Below are 16,352 nucleotides of genomic sequence, written 5' to 3' on the forward strand. Positions count from 1 at the left end.
GAACGAAGTACTCCGTATAAAAGTACTTTCAACTTTATGAACATACCTCTAGGGGCATATTAGAGTGCCACCACCCCTTAAAATAATACCATACCACCATTCTTAGCCAATCATTTGTACATGTAGACGGATACTAAGCTGCCACGTGGCAAAAAAAAAAAATCTAGAAAAAGACGGGCAGCAATATGCTGGTCTTTGTACAACAATTTTTCTTGAACAGTAATATCCGACCACTATACAGCAATCTATAAATTGCTGTGTAGTGTTTGTAATATTGCTGTGTAGCGTTTATAATATTGCTATATAAGCATTGTCACGTTGTCATTTTAAGAGGAATTGTCATTTTAACACAAACTCATACCTCTGTTCTTCAAAAATATGACTCAGTATATAAGTATATTTAACTCTCTATAGGGATTAATTTTCTCTCCGTATGTATTTTTTACAGGATTAATTAATACAGTAATTAATTTATTTATGCTCATTGTTTATTTCGCTAATCAAGGAATGCATGAAATAAAAATGAACAGTATTAATGTGTATTGGGCCCACAGATTTAAATTTGAAATCCTCCGTTCAATATTTAAGTCAAGTTTTAACTTTTGAAATTTAAAATGCCCTCAACCTCAACTCTCCTCAACCTCCGTCCAGTGCCGCCGACGACAACCAGAGATCCGCCGCCCGTGGCCCCACTTCCATCAAATGCACTCCATGGAGAAGGGAACCGACATCACCGCCCCCTCCGTCCTCCTCATCGGAGAAGAAGAGCAGATCACCAAGAGCAACAGTGTCAAACGCCTCATCAACGATCTCAACAACCGCCACGCCAAGGCTCCGGATCAAGATGCTCCAAACCTTGCGCTAGAATAAATCCCCAATTCGAGTAGTAAGGCATCGGTGGGGGAAACAATGCAAGCGTTGGGAGAAGGATTCATTAGAATGGAGATAGCACAACAGATTGAAGAGATGCTGTGGAGAATGGGGGTGATTCAGTTTCTGGAGGTTAAATTAGTCATTTGAATCACCAATTCTTGATCATTAGTCCAATCCAGATTTGAATATCACGATTTTGGAGCGTTTTAAATCATGCAAATTGTTGAATGAACAGTGCGGGCCGGAGCCCATATATTGGGCCTCACAGTTATAACTCATGCTTACTGAACAAATGATTTTGCTCAGAAATGACCTAAAAACATGAAGAGTTTCTCTTGAACACGCCATTGCTCTCTACGACTGATAAGGCAGAGGCTTGAAAACAGTAACACATTTCCATAGGGCACAGGCGATCGTCGAATTCGGCCGATCGCGGACAAGTTCGGGTGGTGCGCCGGCGTGATGGAGGAGATCAAGCGCATCGAGGTCGGGCCACCGCCCGCCTCCTCCTCATATTATGATGATCGCTCGACGCAGGGGATTAACCCGACCGCCGCTTCTGAGCAGAATTTTAATCGTGATGGGCTATCGGCGGTGCGTGGGCCCAGAGTCTCGGCCCCGCGCAGGATCTTCGTTTTTTTCGGCAACACCATGGCTGTAAGTAGTATCTTCGCTTTGGTTTTTCCATTTTCGTGGCCAAATCTGAAGTTTCTTGTAGTGGCAGGAAATATTGTTAAGATGGTTGATATCTGTTGTTTTTTTTGGGTTGATAAAACAGGGTACCTCACTTGGCATTTTCTTTATTGTACAAGTCTACTTAATATTCTAGAAATTGACTAACTTCTGATTGGATATAGTACAGTGGATTACTTTATTAGAGCATTACTATGGGGGGCTGATCAATTGAGCCTATGATAGGCTCCCTCATTGTGGAAGAGGGGCCGATCATCGGCCTTTCCAGCATCACCCCAAAGAGCTTTGGCCGATCCCATAGAGCCTTTGATCGGCCCCCATTGTGTAGATAGGGCCGATCATCGATTTTTTAACTCCTCTATATATACTTCCATACCCCATTATTTTCTACGTTTTTATCTGTGTTTCTTTTGTTGGTTATTTTTTGGAATTTTTTTAATTAAGTATGTTTTCTATAAGTTACTTGTCTTGAATATATTCTTATTCACTATTTTATCACAATTTAGTTGAGTGAAACAATTAAAATTGAAATATACAAATATTGATGATGTGGAAATGAAATGGAAAGTGAGATAGGCCCTTGATAGACCCTTAAAATGGGATAAAATGTTGATGTGGAAATAATAAAAATTCCATAGTGAACGCTCTTACTCCATCTATCATTGCCAATGTCCTTTTTATTTCCTCTGGAATGAATCAGTTGTTGTTTTCCTCGTTTACAGGATGCTACTAAACGATCTCTCCTATCCACCGCACTTGGCAGGTTATCAGCTTTAGATCGTAAGGTACGAAACGATCCATATAGTATCATTTAGGACCAGAACAAGCCTCTGATAATTTACACGTTTTAAAGGTTTGCTTGTTTGGTTATAGATTATGGCTGACACTGCAGTGATTGTGCATAAAAATGCTGAAGGTATGGTTATCAAGATTTCACTTGTGGAATTATATCGAATTAGATAACCATTAAACATCATTAAATGGTACTATCATCAAACTTTTTTATTAACTTTGCCCTGAATGAGCTACAAGTTTGCAGTAACCTTCTTTCTGGCGATCATGAGATTTTTATCATGTGATTTTGTCGTTTGCAGGCGGTCATATAGGGCAGGAAAACGGGGGCCTTTCTGAGGTGAGAAAGATATCCCAGGATTGTATAGCCAAGTATTTAGAGCTTACAAGCGAAAATGAGGTGAGAGATAGTCTTGTTAGTTGTTACATCTTTTCCTAGATTTATATTATGCTCCGGTTGGAGTTTTTTTATGTAAGGGAGTCAACATAAATGCTAATTAAGGCCTGTGTGAAACTGCAAATTTTCTGAATGGTAAAAGGGGCTTTACTTTTTGGCCATTTATATTTGGGCTTTATTAACTAGGTCCATTAAAGCATTGAGGAGTAGGTGGATTTGTAAATTTATAAAAAAAAAAGCATTCTGTTTTTGTCGCCCAAGTCCTAGTTAAGCTACTCCCAGATCGACAAAACAAGTATTACATAAGGTAGAGGAGATAAGGAGGAAGGAGAGACTGGGTTGTTCAATGTTCATAGCTATGAAGGAATGGAGGGAGTATTGTGTTGTCTTCTAGGTGCTGGCCTTAATGCTGTTGGATATATTCGTGTGTGTTAAACTTCAGTGTTACAGGTAGATGGATTAGAAATAGCAAAGCAAAAGAAAACTGTGAAGAAATTAGTTTCTACCAAGTGATTTTAACATTATTTTTGATGTTTTGTACATGTCATGGTTTATGGCCTTCATTTTTTTTTCATCTTGTGCTTTGAGACTTATGATTGGATACTCAGACTTATGATTGGATACTCTATCATGTTTCATTACCCATTTATCTAATAATTTGTATCCTTGGAAAATTGTTGGCATTCTACGTCTCATAAGACCTTTTATGCACTGAGGTCTAACTTATTTTTTAATAAGTGAATTATGGTTTAATTGGTACAACGAAAAATAGTTGGCATTTTACATCTCATTACAATATGCATGCATTGTTTTTGTTTTCCCTCTTCTATTCCCTGAAACCAATCTGTTGTTATTTTGCTTCTCTACAGTATTTGACTCGCTTCAAGGAATGGATTTCTGATTATGAACTTGATGCAACACGTGTGAGGAAGTTAAACAAGTAAGATAAATAAACTGTATCAAATGGGAACTAGCTTTTGTTCCATGTTAGTGATCATGTTGCTTTTAGGATAACTTGATCACTCTCAAGTTATATTATAATATTCAGGTGTCTTTCTGGTCGTTTGCAAGCTGCATATGAACATTTCCGTATAGCTCTGAAAGCTCTGTTTCGGGTAAGTTATTGGTTCCGAATCTAATGTTTGAAAAGTCTTCAATATTTATAATGAATACATTTATTAAAACTTGGATTAGTGACATTTGTTGTTCGTCGTAATTCGTGTTAAAATCATCTGACAAGCATGCATTTTGCCTTTTCTTTACTGTATAGGGTCTAACTGATTTTCTAACAAGTGAGTTATGATTGGAAATTTCTCTTTTCTTCCCACTGGAATGAATCAGTTGTTTTGCTCTTTCACAGGGTAATACTGCATCTGATAAACAGACTTGTTCTTTTTCCCTTGCTGGGTAAGAAATAGTGCTGATAAAGTGGCTAGCTTTTATACCATTTAATTGATTATACTGCTTTTAGGATTACTAAATCACTCTCTCAAGGAATACTGTAATACTCAGGTGGTTACATCGTCTGTGTCCTGAGCTAGATACAAATGATCTCTCACAAGCTGTGATTCAGGTTAGATATTGGGTCTGAGTCTGATGGTTTAATTCTTTAATATGAGTACTGAATGCTAAGACAACTTTGTTGTTTGTAGTTCATGATAAAATAAGGTTCTGCTAGAGCATTTTCTTTATTTTAGACACCTTTGTGAATGTTCACTTGGTGTTTTTAATTTCAGTTTCTTGCTACATGTATTCTTTTATTTCTTCTCTATACCACAAAAGTTATATGGATAGCGTAAAACCTTGTATTGCCGTTATGTCTTATGGATTTAGAGGGTACTGCTGGAAGAAAACTAGGAGACTCATACTAATTTTCCACCAAGTGACTGTTAACATTCTCGTGGTGTTTTTGTTTTGAGACTTATGATTAGACTCTTTATTCATGTTTTACACATTTATCTATATTGTAGTATCATTCTTCATTTTCATCTTGGCCGTGAGCAATCTGCAAATAAACCTCTCCTTTTAAAACTTAGGTTTTTTATTGGTTTGAATTTGATGTTTGAAAGTTTTATGATATTGAATACATCGATGATTTAAGACTTGTTTGTTGTTCTTTATTCGAGATAAAACAGTCTATGTCCTCCCTCACCGGTCTAGAATGAGTGCCTAGCGGTATATGTGAAAAAGTTTCTGACTAGATGCTACATCTATCATTTTCATTATCGTAAACACCTTTGTGAAAGTCATCAATGTTAACTTGGTGTATTTCTTCTAGGGATGATGAGGGTGTTGTAAAAATGATATTACAGATAAGATAAACCATGAAAAAAATATATAGAGTTCCTAGCTGACCACTTTTCTGGCTTTGCATATCAAGTCTTTACACCTCAATTAAGACACTTTCAGACATGATCCCTCCTACCATCTGTATTAAAACACTCCTCTATTGAGTTCTTAGCTGACCACTTTTCCTTGAATACATAGTCCAAGAATTATTGATACATAAGAAAAGCCTTGTTTTTTTGGTTTATCCCATGTTTGATACATAAGAAAAGCCTTAATTTTATTTTCACTTCAGTGTCTTATCATTCTTTAGCTCAAGTATCAAACAGACCTCTCTTACCTTACAAAATATTGCTCCTGTCTTTGACTATCTGACTTTCTGTTTTTTCAAATCAGCTTTGTGTTTTTGAAAATATTATTTCTACTTCAGATGCATAATGTTGCTGCAGGTATAGCATATGATCTCAGACTTTTTAACTCTATGAGTACTGTATGTGTTTATTATGGTCGTTTGGAAGGTTTCTGGTAGCAGAGTTACAAGTTTGTTTTGCACAATTTTTATGCTTCGTTCTTATTAGTTCTGCTAATCGTTAGTTTTCCTTTCATGTTTCATAAAACTGACCAATAGTATCTGTTTCTGACATCTGTGTTCACACCTACAGCTAACTGAACTCCTCTCAGTATCAACCAAATTTTTTTGCCGCATCAAAGAAGGAGTAGCCTGGTAACATTGCTATCCATGTTATATTACAGAGATTATATCATTGTTGCTGGCCGCGAAATTCGGTTCAATGACATGTCAGATATATATCGAAGTATAGTTTTTTTTCATGTCATTTTTTTTTGTCTAATGTCACAGCCCTTTAGGATCTTCTCGAAGAATGCCTTCGTGCTGGTGTTGCTTTTTTCTCTTGCAATGGTTTCCGCAGTGGACACTCACAATTCAACTGGTGTAGTCTCGCCACCGTCACTTCAGCCTCTTAATATGGCTCATCAGCTGGCCCCTCCTCCTCCGCCACCTATGCGTGCGACAAGGAGAGGCTTTCTTCCGCTGGGCCCTCCTTCGCCTTCAGTAACAGAGTCAAAAACAGAATGGGGGTTGTCACCCAAACCGAGCCCGCCATCATGCCTCCCAGATTGCTACTGATGAAAATGGAGATGGAGATGGAGAAGAAGTACTTGAACTATGGACTTCAGCCTCATTTTTGTTGGGCTGTAAGAATTCAGGAGAGCCTATCATGTTTTGCGATGGAGAAAACTCATACTGCCTTTTTTTTTTTAGTGTTCAATCCTCTTGTGTTTTTATCGCTACTCATGTTTATTGTTTATGTTTCGCTGCAAATTTTTGGGAGCTGATCACATTCATCTTCGTCAACAGCTTTGTTGATGGAGAAAGCATGTAATAATGCTTTATTTTGAGCAAAGGAAAGAGGATATAAAGGTTACTTTACTTTATTAGAAATGAAAGTATAATAATTGTTAATTAAGCATAATCAACTATTTGCAAAATACTTATGACTGATGACCACTTCATATAAAATTTATGTGATAATTTTTCTCAGATATGGTAGTTATCTCTTTGTTTTCCTTATAAATAATCATTAATCTCTAGCTTCAAATATTTCCCCGTTCCATAAAAATATGTGCACTATATATTTTTGTTCGCTCTACAAAAATATCTATATTTTATTTTTGAAAAGTTATATCAATTTAATAATATATGTTTCACGAGAATTGATATGCTGAGGGATTATTTATGAGGGACCATGATTGCCTCTTTCTTTTCTGCCAGATAAGCAATTTTTTTTTTTCACAAAATTCTCTCTCCTCTCCTTTAACGCAATTACTTCTAAGATTCACAAAATTCACCCTGCTCTCCATCTCTGCGTTCCTTCTCCCGCCAAATTCCCTAGATGAAGAATGCAAACAAGAAGAATAATAGGTTGAATTCGAATTTGGTACTGCACAAATTCTCCATAAATATTTTCTTTTTTTGACAATCAATATGATATGTGTTATCCCTTACAAAATTCATGCGTAGCTTTACGAATTGTTGGATGAAATCTGTTGTTATGCGAATGGTTTGGAATGGAGATGCAATGGAGGATGATGGATTGAATAGCCTATAGTGATTAGAAGTTGGGCACTTTTGTATGTAAATAATTATGACAAACGGCGTAGAAAGCAGAATTTTTGGGGTGGGCGTGGAAAATTTGAAAGAAGCGATCAACGATGTAATCTCAATTCTTTTTATGAAAGCGGAGTAGAGAGCACAATTCTCATTGAATAGGTACATATAAAGAAATTGTGAATCTAATAAGTAAATTGCGTTAAATCAGAGGAGAGAGAATTTTGTGAAAATAAAATAATAAAGATTGCTGACTTGGTAGCATATCAATTTTCTATGTTTCACAATGCACTAATACTACTTTTAACTATCATTTTTCTCCTCTTTTTTATTTTACCAATTCTATCTCAATTCACGTGCTATACTCATTGTTTATATTTTATATGACGAAGGGAGTGAAAAAATAGTACTCCCCTCGTCCCACAAAAGATGTCACACTTGTGGGACGACACGAGATTTTAGGAAGTTTTGTTTTGTGTGTTAAATGAAGAGAGAAAATATAATTTTTATATTCATGTGAGAGAGAACTTAAAAAAGAAAAATGTAACATCTTTTGTGGTACAGACTAAAAAGGAAAGCGTGACATCTTTTATGGGACGGAGGGAGTACTAACTGCATCGATATAAGGAAGGGCACAGTTCTATAGAGCCCTATAAACTTACTACGCATGAAATTTTTAGATTCTATTTCGAGCTGTTTCGCTTCTGTAAGTTCGAGTATTTCTTTTTCATAAAAAAATGAAACAAAACTTTCTAATGATTTAGAGGATATTTGGCTGGCCCTTGAGCACACCAAACAACAAAAATGATGCATGCACCTTTGACTTAGGTAATTTGAAATTCTAACCAAATAAAAAATGCATTAAGTTTGCATGAAAGCTAACATTGACAATGTTTACAGCTTATGATAGAGACTATCAGTGTCACATAAACTAATTCAATTATTCAAACACATTAATCACCTAATATATATTAAATTAGGATCTTTAGTCTTTCAAGTTGTGGAATAAGTAAACTTGGATTGCATGCTTATTCAACTTGCATATAAAAAGTCTATAGAAATGGCTCGAAGTTGCTAACTACTCATGCACAACATTTTTTATTATATTAATATTTTATGTTTCTTATCTTATATCACATGTAAGTCAAACATTTATAATTCTTCTTGGAATAAAATACTCCCTCCGTCCCGCAGTATTAGACTCACTTCTTTTGGGCACATGATTTAAGGAAGTGATATTTAAATAGTTAAAGTGGAGAGAGTAAAGTATGAGAGAGGGAAAAAGTAGGGGAGAGAAGAGAGAAAAAAGTAGGTGGAGAATAAAATAAGATAGATGCTTTTTGCTAAAAAAGGAAATGAGTCTAATATGTTGGGACATCCCAAAAAGGAAAGTTGGTCTAATACCTTGGGACGGAGGAAGTAAAATAAAAGAGTACGTAAGTGCTAACCAGACCCAAAAATAATTTGCCGATAGTCCAAAGTTTAACTAAACATCAGTTAATTTTTTCTAAAAAAAAGAACGAAATGATAGCAATTTTGATCCGTCCCACATAATTTATCTCATTTCACTTTTTACAATTGTTGGTAGTGGATCATATATTTCACTAACTCATTCTTACCAACATTTTATTATAAAACTAATATATAAAAGTAGGATCCATGCTCCACTAACTTTTTCAACTCACTTTTCATTATATATCTTAAAATCTGTGCTCAGTCAAAATGAGACGAATTATCCAGGATGGAGGGAGTATTATGTTACATAGTTGATTTTTTTAAAAAAACGATCTCGATCACCAATAGCATATCATATCACAAAAGCGTAAGCTATACTCTTATGTGAGAGAAATAATGAAATAAAATTTTATGATTTGCAAAAAGTAATTAACATGAAATAGAATATTTAAAATTTACGTTTCTAAATCATACTAAAGTATAATACTACAAAATGCATTTTTTCTAAATTATAATTATTGTATGTAGTAGCTCTCTATGTTAAGTTTCAATTTGTAACTAGTTATTCTCTCTTTAAGTCCTAACTACAAAATCAAATCTCACACGAATTAATAAATGGCACTGCCAAATCCCATATTAATTAGTGCATTCAGATCATAGCTGCGTGTATAATTAGAATTTTGTTACATTTATTGCAATCAGATCATATGTTTGTACATAATTTGGATTCTTTTATTATTATCTACATTTAAACTTCGGAAATGAAAGTTTTTTTTTTATATATAAAACCTATGCACGTAACTAATGTGTAAATAGCCTGAAATGCATGTATTTCTACTTTCAGAAAACTGTCCATATCTCTGAAGGAAACCGATATCTACTTACATGGCAAACACTGAAACAATAATTAAATTATCATTTACATTATGTAACTTTTAATTGACTTCGCAACTTTTAAATTTTACTACAAATTAAATAACTACATAATTTTTGTTACTATTAATTCTTAAATAATCGTGAATGCCAAATTTGCAAACCGCAATTGTGAATTCGTAATTGCAAACCCCAAATAGTGAACCTAAAATCTAGATGTCAATAACGTAAATACTAAAAAAAAATACTAAAAATAGTTTATTGGAGAAATACGAATTATAATACAATTTTTTTTTAATTCACACAATGTCTCTTCGATTTGATTGCCTGTTAGTTTGTCTCTGACTCTAAATTCAGTGGAGGATAATGTCACAAATATACAATTGTATCGCCATTTTTAGTATTTTTATATTTTTATTAATTTATATATTATGTGTATACTCTACAATAATACTACTAAAAAACCCAATTTTTGATATAGTCATCCATCTATTTTGAAAATTTTATTTTGTCATTTAGCTTCTGATATCTTTAGTTAAAGATGGTCAATAGCCTATTATTATGTCACTTACTCTCGCACTCTATTTTTAAAAATTATACTATATAAATATAGATCTTACATTCCACTACTTTATCTAATCTATTTTTTTTACAATGTTAAATAATTTCTAAACTTGTGAATTATTAAAGTGAGTCATTTAATCATGGACAGATTATATACTATTTTTGTTTATAAAAATAATCTTATTTTCTCATTTTTCATTTTAATTCGTCCATCAAATTTTTTTTTTTTTTTTCATGTAATGCTTTTTTTTCAAGCAAGCCTATTTTTTTTTATCATCAATATTTTAACAGTTTTATCTGTCTATTTTTCTTATATTTTATCAATTTTGTATGTATTGTCACTTTCAAGACTACTCCCTCCGTCCGCCATTACGAGTCTCATTCATGGGCAACACGAGTTTTAAGAAATGTTAAGAAAAGTGGGTGGAAAAAAGTTAATGGAATAGGGGTCCCACTTGTATATATTAGTTTTAAATGAAATGTGAGTAGAATGAGTTAGTAGATGGTGAGACTCTATTACCATTTATGGTAAAAGTCAACCGAGACTCCTATTCGTGGACAGACTAAAATGGAAAAACAGGACTCCTGTTCGTGGATGGAGGGAGTATTTCTTATGAACATAATAAAAATTTGAAAAGAAAAATACTATAGAGATGATGATTGAAAACATAGCAAAAAGTAGAAAAAGGGAACATAATAAGGATTTCAAATTAAGAAACTCCATCTTGACTGGAAATATTTAAGTCCATCTCTAACTTAACCAAACTATAAAACAGCGTTAGAAATATAATATCAGACATTTATCTTAAAATCTACTTAATTGCCTTCTAATGTTCAACTTGCAACCTCGACCTACGTTGCATTATCGTAGTTCTCTTTTTCTTCAAAATTTTCCGGAGAGAGTTTTTACCACTCATGTGATTATATATTAGCTAGGTTCATAGACACCCCTTTTATATTCCCCACGGTGAAGTTGATGTTTGTAAATTGTAATTCTGAGTTTGTTAACTCTATATGTGGAATTACTGCATTTTTAGCCTCAACATCACTAATATCATCGTGCTTTCTATTCTTTAAAATGCAACCGGACATTCCCGAACATTGATAGTGTAGTATTGCTGGAAGAATTTTTACACTTTTAAAGACTTTTTTGGAGCAAAATTTCCTCCAGGCTACAGAGTTGCATAAATATGTGTTTTTCAAGTGAGAGAGAACTGTAACTTCGTCTGCATTTGATTAATTCATTTTTGTTGTATACCCCAAGAGAAGTCGTCTAAGTATGTGACAAATAATTGCTCATCACGACACATACTTAAAGGGAAATGAATGAGTCAAAGTGACAGTTTTTTCTCTCATGAAAAAGAACTATAGAGTATTTTGGTCTAGAAAAATGCAAAGTCCTTCTATCGATATGATATCAATGTCTAGGAACATCTGATGATATTTTTAAACTATAAGGAATGATATTACTACAATGCCCAACCCGGATTAAAATTATAATTCTCTCTTTTAATCATGCATGAAAAGGGTAATAGATCATTAATAATTGAGAACAATTTCACCTATCAAACATGAAACAATTTGGAATTTAAAGTATGATTTGTCTTTATCTTATCCCTTCAATATAGTTATACACGACAAAATAGTTTTTTGACACATGATCAGCAATTGGACACACACCATTACTTGCAATAAATTAGAAAACATCCCATTCAAAGAAGGCTGGTAAAAAGTCCACCAAATCAGAACTCTTTTGTGATTGTGATCTGTTAATTTAAGTGCAATAGAGTTGCCTTTTTTCAAAGATGAGTCATCTAGAAGTAGTAGTATAATACTATAACTAATATGTATACTTGCACTAGTATTAAACTAATCAGTATAATTATGCAACTTGCATATATTCACATTTCACACTCATCAAATCTAGATATATTTGCAATCATCTCTTTATAAATACCCATCCATATTCAAAAATAATTTCAAACCAAAAGCAAAATTAACAATACATATACATAGAGAGAGAGAAATAGAGAGAATGGATAGAAAGGGTCATCCAACACTTAGAGGTGGAAGAAGAGAAACAAAATACAGCCATGGATACCCTCCTTCCGAGCTAGAAGCACTAGCTAGCATCTCCGAGGCTTTCATACCCGCGATTTCGTATCAAGATTACACGAAGGGCGATGCCCCAAGCAAGGCCGTCGCCTCCTTCTACCAATCCTCCGCCTCTCGGTATCCAGTGCCCGATGAGGTAGGAACTGATAGTTTTTTTTTTTGGTTGCTGATGCTCAAAACAACGTTGTTTTATTAAAATAAGAAAAAAAAAGAAAATAATTATTTCATTTGACTAGAATTAATTTAACGAAAATTCGTGATTTAAGTGGCTATTAACCCTCGTTTTCTTGTAGGTGGCTGAGGTGGTGGCGAAGAGGGGATTCTTCGAAACGAGAATATTGGTGCGAGGTTTGTTGAAAATCCTATCGACGAGAATTGGGACGTTGTTGATGTGTGGGAGCCTTAGCGTTGGGAGTGAGTGGCCATATTTGAAGAAATTCTCGGAGATGTCTTTGGAGAAAAGGGAGAAAGTTGTGCAGAAATGGCTGCAGCATTGCTTCATCACACCTCTCAGGCTTGCCTTTGTGTTCCTCAAGTTCATGGTTTTGCTTGTTTTCTACTCTCAGGTAATTTCTACTTACATTTATTGATCACTTCTTAAAAAGAATTTCATGTAGTTTTAGTAATTTTGATCCAACAATAATTAGCAAAACTTTAAGTGGCTATTAGCCTATTATAATAAAGAGGAGTAGTTTGACGGTTAATGTAAACTATTGAGATTATAAATTATAATTGAAATTGATGAACTTAAAGCAACCAACGTAGCATTGTTCTTCTCCTTACAAAACTTTTAACCTTTGAATGTGATTGTCAGCATCTCAATGGTCCCTAATTATAGTATTAATTAATACTATCTATACACAGATATATTAATTTATCTATGATCACATCAATTAAGTTTCCATGATAGCATCCTTTAATTATTGTTGACTTTGCCATTAGCCTCTCATTAGCCTGATTAAGTAAAAAGAAATAATAATTCAACATTATTTTAGTAGGCGCCGGCGTATTAAGGTAATATCTTCTTGTTTTATCAATTTCCTCCGATGGAAAAATGCACCTAATTCCCATAAAATGAAAATAATAAATTGCATTTTGTAGACTAATCCTTGATTAGGCGGGGTGTTCGGTTTGCAAGACTGTATCCGAGATTAAATTTGTAGTGTGTTTGGTTTATGAGATTCAACTTTATAACTCAATCCTAAATGAATAATCATAGGATAATTAGTCATAGCTAACCCCCTATGACTAAAATAATCTCATAACTCAATCCTAAATTATATCTTGGTAGATTTTATCTTGAAAATCGAACACCATCTTAGGGTAATGCATTTACCAGCACTATATTAATTATTATTGGACTTAATTATTAGTACTACTAATCATAAAAAAATCGACAGATTCAATACCATGCAAATTATACTCCATCCTTTCGGATAATTCGGGTCATTGATATCATTCTGTGACTGTGACTGTGACAGGTCGGAGAAGATTCTAGAAATCCGGCGTGGAAAGCGATAGGGTATGAGGTTGACGAAGATGAGAAATCTCCGAGCTTCTTCCCGGAAGAGAGGCCTCTGGAGAAGGGAATAATCGAAACAAGAGACGAGGCCGATTTCTCCTTCCCCACCTCTGTGGCCGAGAAAGGCCTGAAAGTGACCGCTGGCAATGTGTGCAAAATCGAATGCGACGTCGTAATCGTCGGCTCCGGCTGCGGCGGCGGCGTCGCGGCGGCGAATCTCGCCAGCAAGGGTTTTAAAGTGGTCGTCCTCGAAAAGGGGAACTACTACACCAGCAGAGACTATTCCGCCCTCGAAGGCCCCTCAATGAAGGAGCTCTACGAATCCGGCGGGGTACTGGCGAGTTTGGACGGAAACGTGATGCTTCTCGCCGGATCCACCGTCGGAGGCGGCTCCGCCGTGAACTGGTCCGCCAGCATCAAAACGCCTAAATCCGTGCTCGACGAGTGGTCAGATCTGCCGCTGTTCGCGAGCTCCGGCTACACCGATGCGATGGAGAGAGTGTGCGAGAGGATCGGCGTGACGGAGGATTGCGATCGGGAGAGTTTCCAGAATCAGATCCTCCGCCGCGGATGCGAGAAGCTCGGATTGAAAGCCGATCGAGTTCCGCGGAATTCGCCGAGCGGCCACTACTGCGGATCCTGCTGCTACGGCTGCATCAGAGGGGAGAAGAGAGGCACCGACACCACCTGGCTCGTCGACGCCGTGAACGCCGGCGCGGTCATCGTCTCCGGCTGTGAAGCGGAGCGGTTTCTGATGGAGGATCGCGACGGATCGAGGCGGAAACGCTGCATCGGAGTTATCGCCAGATCTACTAACGAAGAGATGAGGAGGAAGATCCAGATCGAAGCTAGGGTTACAATCTCCGCTTGCGGCGCTCTTTTAACGCCTCCTCTGTTAATCGCGAGTGGTTTGAGAAACCCTAACATCGGCCGGAATCTCCACCTCCACCCGGTGCTGATGGCGTGGGGATACTTCCCGGAGACGGAATCCGACATCGAAGGAAAAATCAACGAAGGAGGCATAATCACATCGCTACACAAAGTAATCGACGACAACAATGCACCGAAAGTGAGAGCTATAATAGAGTCCCCAATCCTCGGCCCAGGGACATTCGCGGCCCTACGGCCTTGGAAGTCAGGGGCCGAGGCGAAGGAGGATCTACTAAAGTACTCGCGCACGGCCCACCTTTTCTCGATGATACGAGACAAGGGGGCCGGGGAGGTGACAAGGCCGGGGCGGATAAGCTACAAGATGGATAACAGTGAGGACAAGGAGAACATGAGGGCAGGGCTGAGGCGGGCGCTGAGGATACTGGTGGCGGCCGGGGCTACAGAGGTGGGGACGCATCAGAGCGACGGGCAGAGGATGAGGTGCGGAGGGGTGAGCGAGGGGGAGGTGGAGGGGTTTCTGGAGACGGTGGTGGCAGGGGAGGGGCCGAAGTCGATGGTGAAGAACTGGACGACGTATTGCTCGGCGCATCAGATGGGGAGCTGTAGGATGGGGGTGGATGAGAGGGAGGGTGCGGTTGATGGAAATGGGGAGAGTTGGGAAGCAGAGGGGTTGTTTGTGTGTGATGCAAGTGTGCTACCTGGGGCAGTTGGTGTGAATCCTATGATCACAATTCAATCAACTGCATATTGCATCTCTAATGGGATTGCTGAGAGATTCAAGATGTGAGACTTGATTGCTTCTTCATCAACACCACCATTCAACCACATCTAGATTCATTATGAAAGCACATATATATTGATCATATACTTTACATGTATTGATGTATAGGAATGAGTTATGATAGTAAACACTGGAGTATATTTTTCTTTGGAATACAAGTACTTATGTAATGAATGTGTAAAGTTACTTGCAATGAAATTAACTATGAAAACAATGAAAATTTGGTGTCTAGTAGGATTCGAATCACAGTGTTGCATTCGGTCTCGTGGTTTGCCTCCAAGTTCCAAGGGGCTTTCATTTCCTAAACTTGTGCAAGATGAATATGGCATTGCGTTGGGCCAACAATACCAATTTAATTTTGGCGCAACAATATAATCTTGGAGTAACTAAAACACGGCTCGTATTTTATTTAACCTCAACGAGTAAGTAGTGGTGGGAGGAGATGGAATTAGAGGTGCTCATTTTAACCGGTCGAGGTGGAGGTAGAGGTGCTCGTTTTAACCGGACGACCAATTTAGAACTGGAAACAACGTACAATGGTTCAACTGAACCGTGCTATTGGTTTTGGCGGTTTAGTTACAAGTTGGGAGAATGTGGAACCAATAGTTAAACTATCAATTCATCTAGTTAACCGATGATATTGTGTGACAGTCAATGTGCATGCTATTACTCGGTGTCAAAGCAAATAATAGTAATTGGATTTTGTAAATGATTTTCAATTAATAGATTCGCACTAGATATCCAATAGTTTCATGTTGATAATAAAAATTTGAAATTTATACAAAAGGATTTATTTGTGTTTTATTTTAGGTCACTGTGTCTAGATATTGTTAGCTCTTTTTATATATGGAGTACGAAATGATTCATCATTATTTCATGTGGTACAAAAAATTTGATCATTATTTAATATTTTATACGTAACGAACAAAGAATTAACAACATTTAAAAATATAAAACAGAGTATATTAAATTGAAATGCGGA

General features: G+C 36.4%; 2 protein-coding genes across 4 annotated transcripts; both read left to right on the plus strand.

Annotated features, from left to right (window-relative positions):
* The first annotated feature begins 640 nt into the window (after positions 1-640).
* On the plus strand, positions 641-6,486 carry LOC125217824. 3 transcript variants are annotated; one of them, XM_048119373.1, is made up of 10 exons: positions 641-1,530; positions 2,289-2,351; positions 2,440-2,482; positions 2,661-2,758; positions 3,625-3,695; positions 3,804-3,870; positions 4,116-4,162; positions 4,250-4,328; positions 5,704-5,765; positions 5,901-6,486. In XM_048119373.1, exons 1-10 carry the CDS (start codon positions 1,336-1,338, stop codon positions 5,995-5,997), a joined length of 822 nt encoding a protein of 273 aa, XP_047975330.1. In that variant the 5' UTR covers positions 641-1,335; the 3' UTR covers positions 5,998-6,486. The 3 variants fall into 3 exon arrangements, with proteins under 3 accessions (XP_047975330.1, XP_047975343.1, XP_047975338.1); XM_048119386.1 differs by having other exon boundaries at positions 2,661-2,698; XM_048119381.1 differs by having other exon boundaries at positions 643-1,530; positions 4,268-4,328.
* A 5,547-nt stretch (positions 6,487-12,033) lies between these two features.
* Positions 12,034-15,540, plus strand: LOC125201841 (long-chain-alcohol oxidase FAO1). The gene is made up of 3 exons (XM_048100104.1): positions 12,034-12,312; positions 12,470-12,742; positions 13,658-15,540. The coding sequence occupies exons 1-3, from the start codon at positions 12,097-12,099 to the stop codon at positions 15,374-15,376; spliced, it is 2,208 nt and encodes a 735-aa protein (XP_047956061.1). The 5' UTR covers positions 12,034-12,096; the 3' UTR covers positions 15,377-15,540.
* The last annotated feature ends 812 nt before the right edge of the window (positions 15,541-16,352 follow it).

Source organism: Salvia hispanica, chromosome 1, assembly GCF_023119035.1.
Source record: "Salvia hispanica cultivar TCC Black 2014 chromosome 1, UniMelb_Shisp_WGS_1.0, whole genome shotgun sequence".
NCBI classification, from domain to species: domain Eukaryota; kingdom Viridiplantae; phylum Streptophyta; class Magnoliopsida; order Lamiales; family Lamiaceae; genus Salvia; species Salvia hispanica.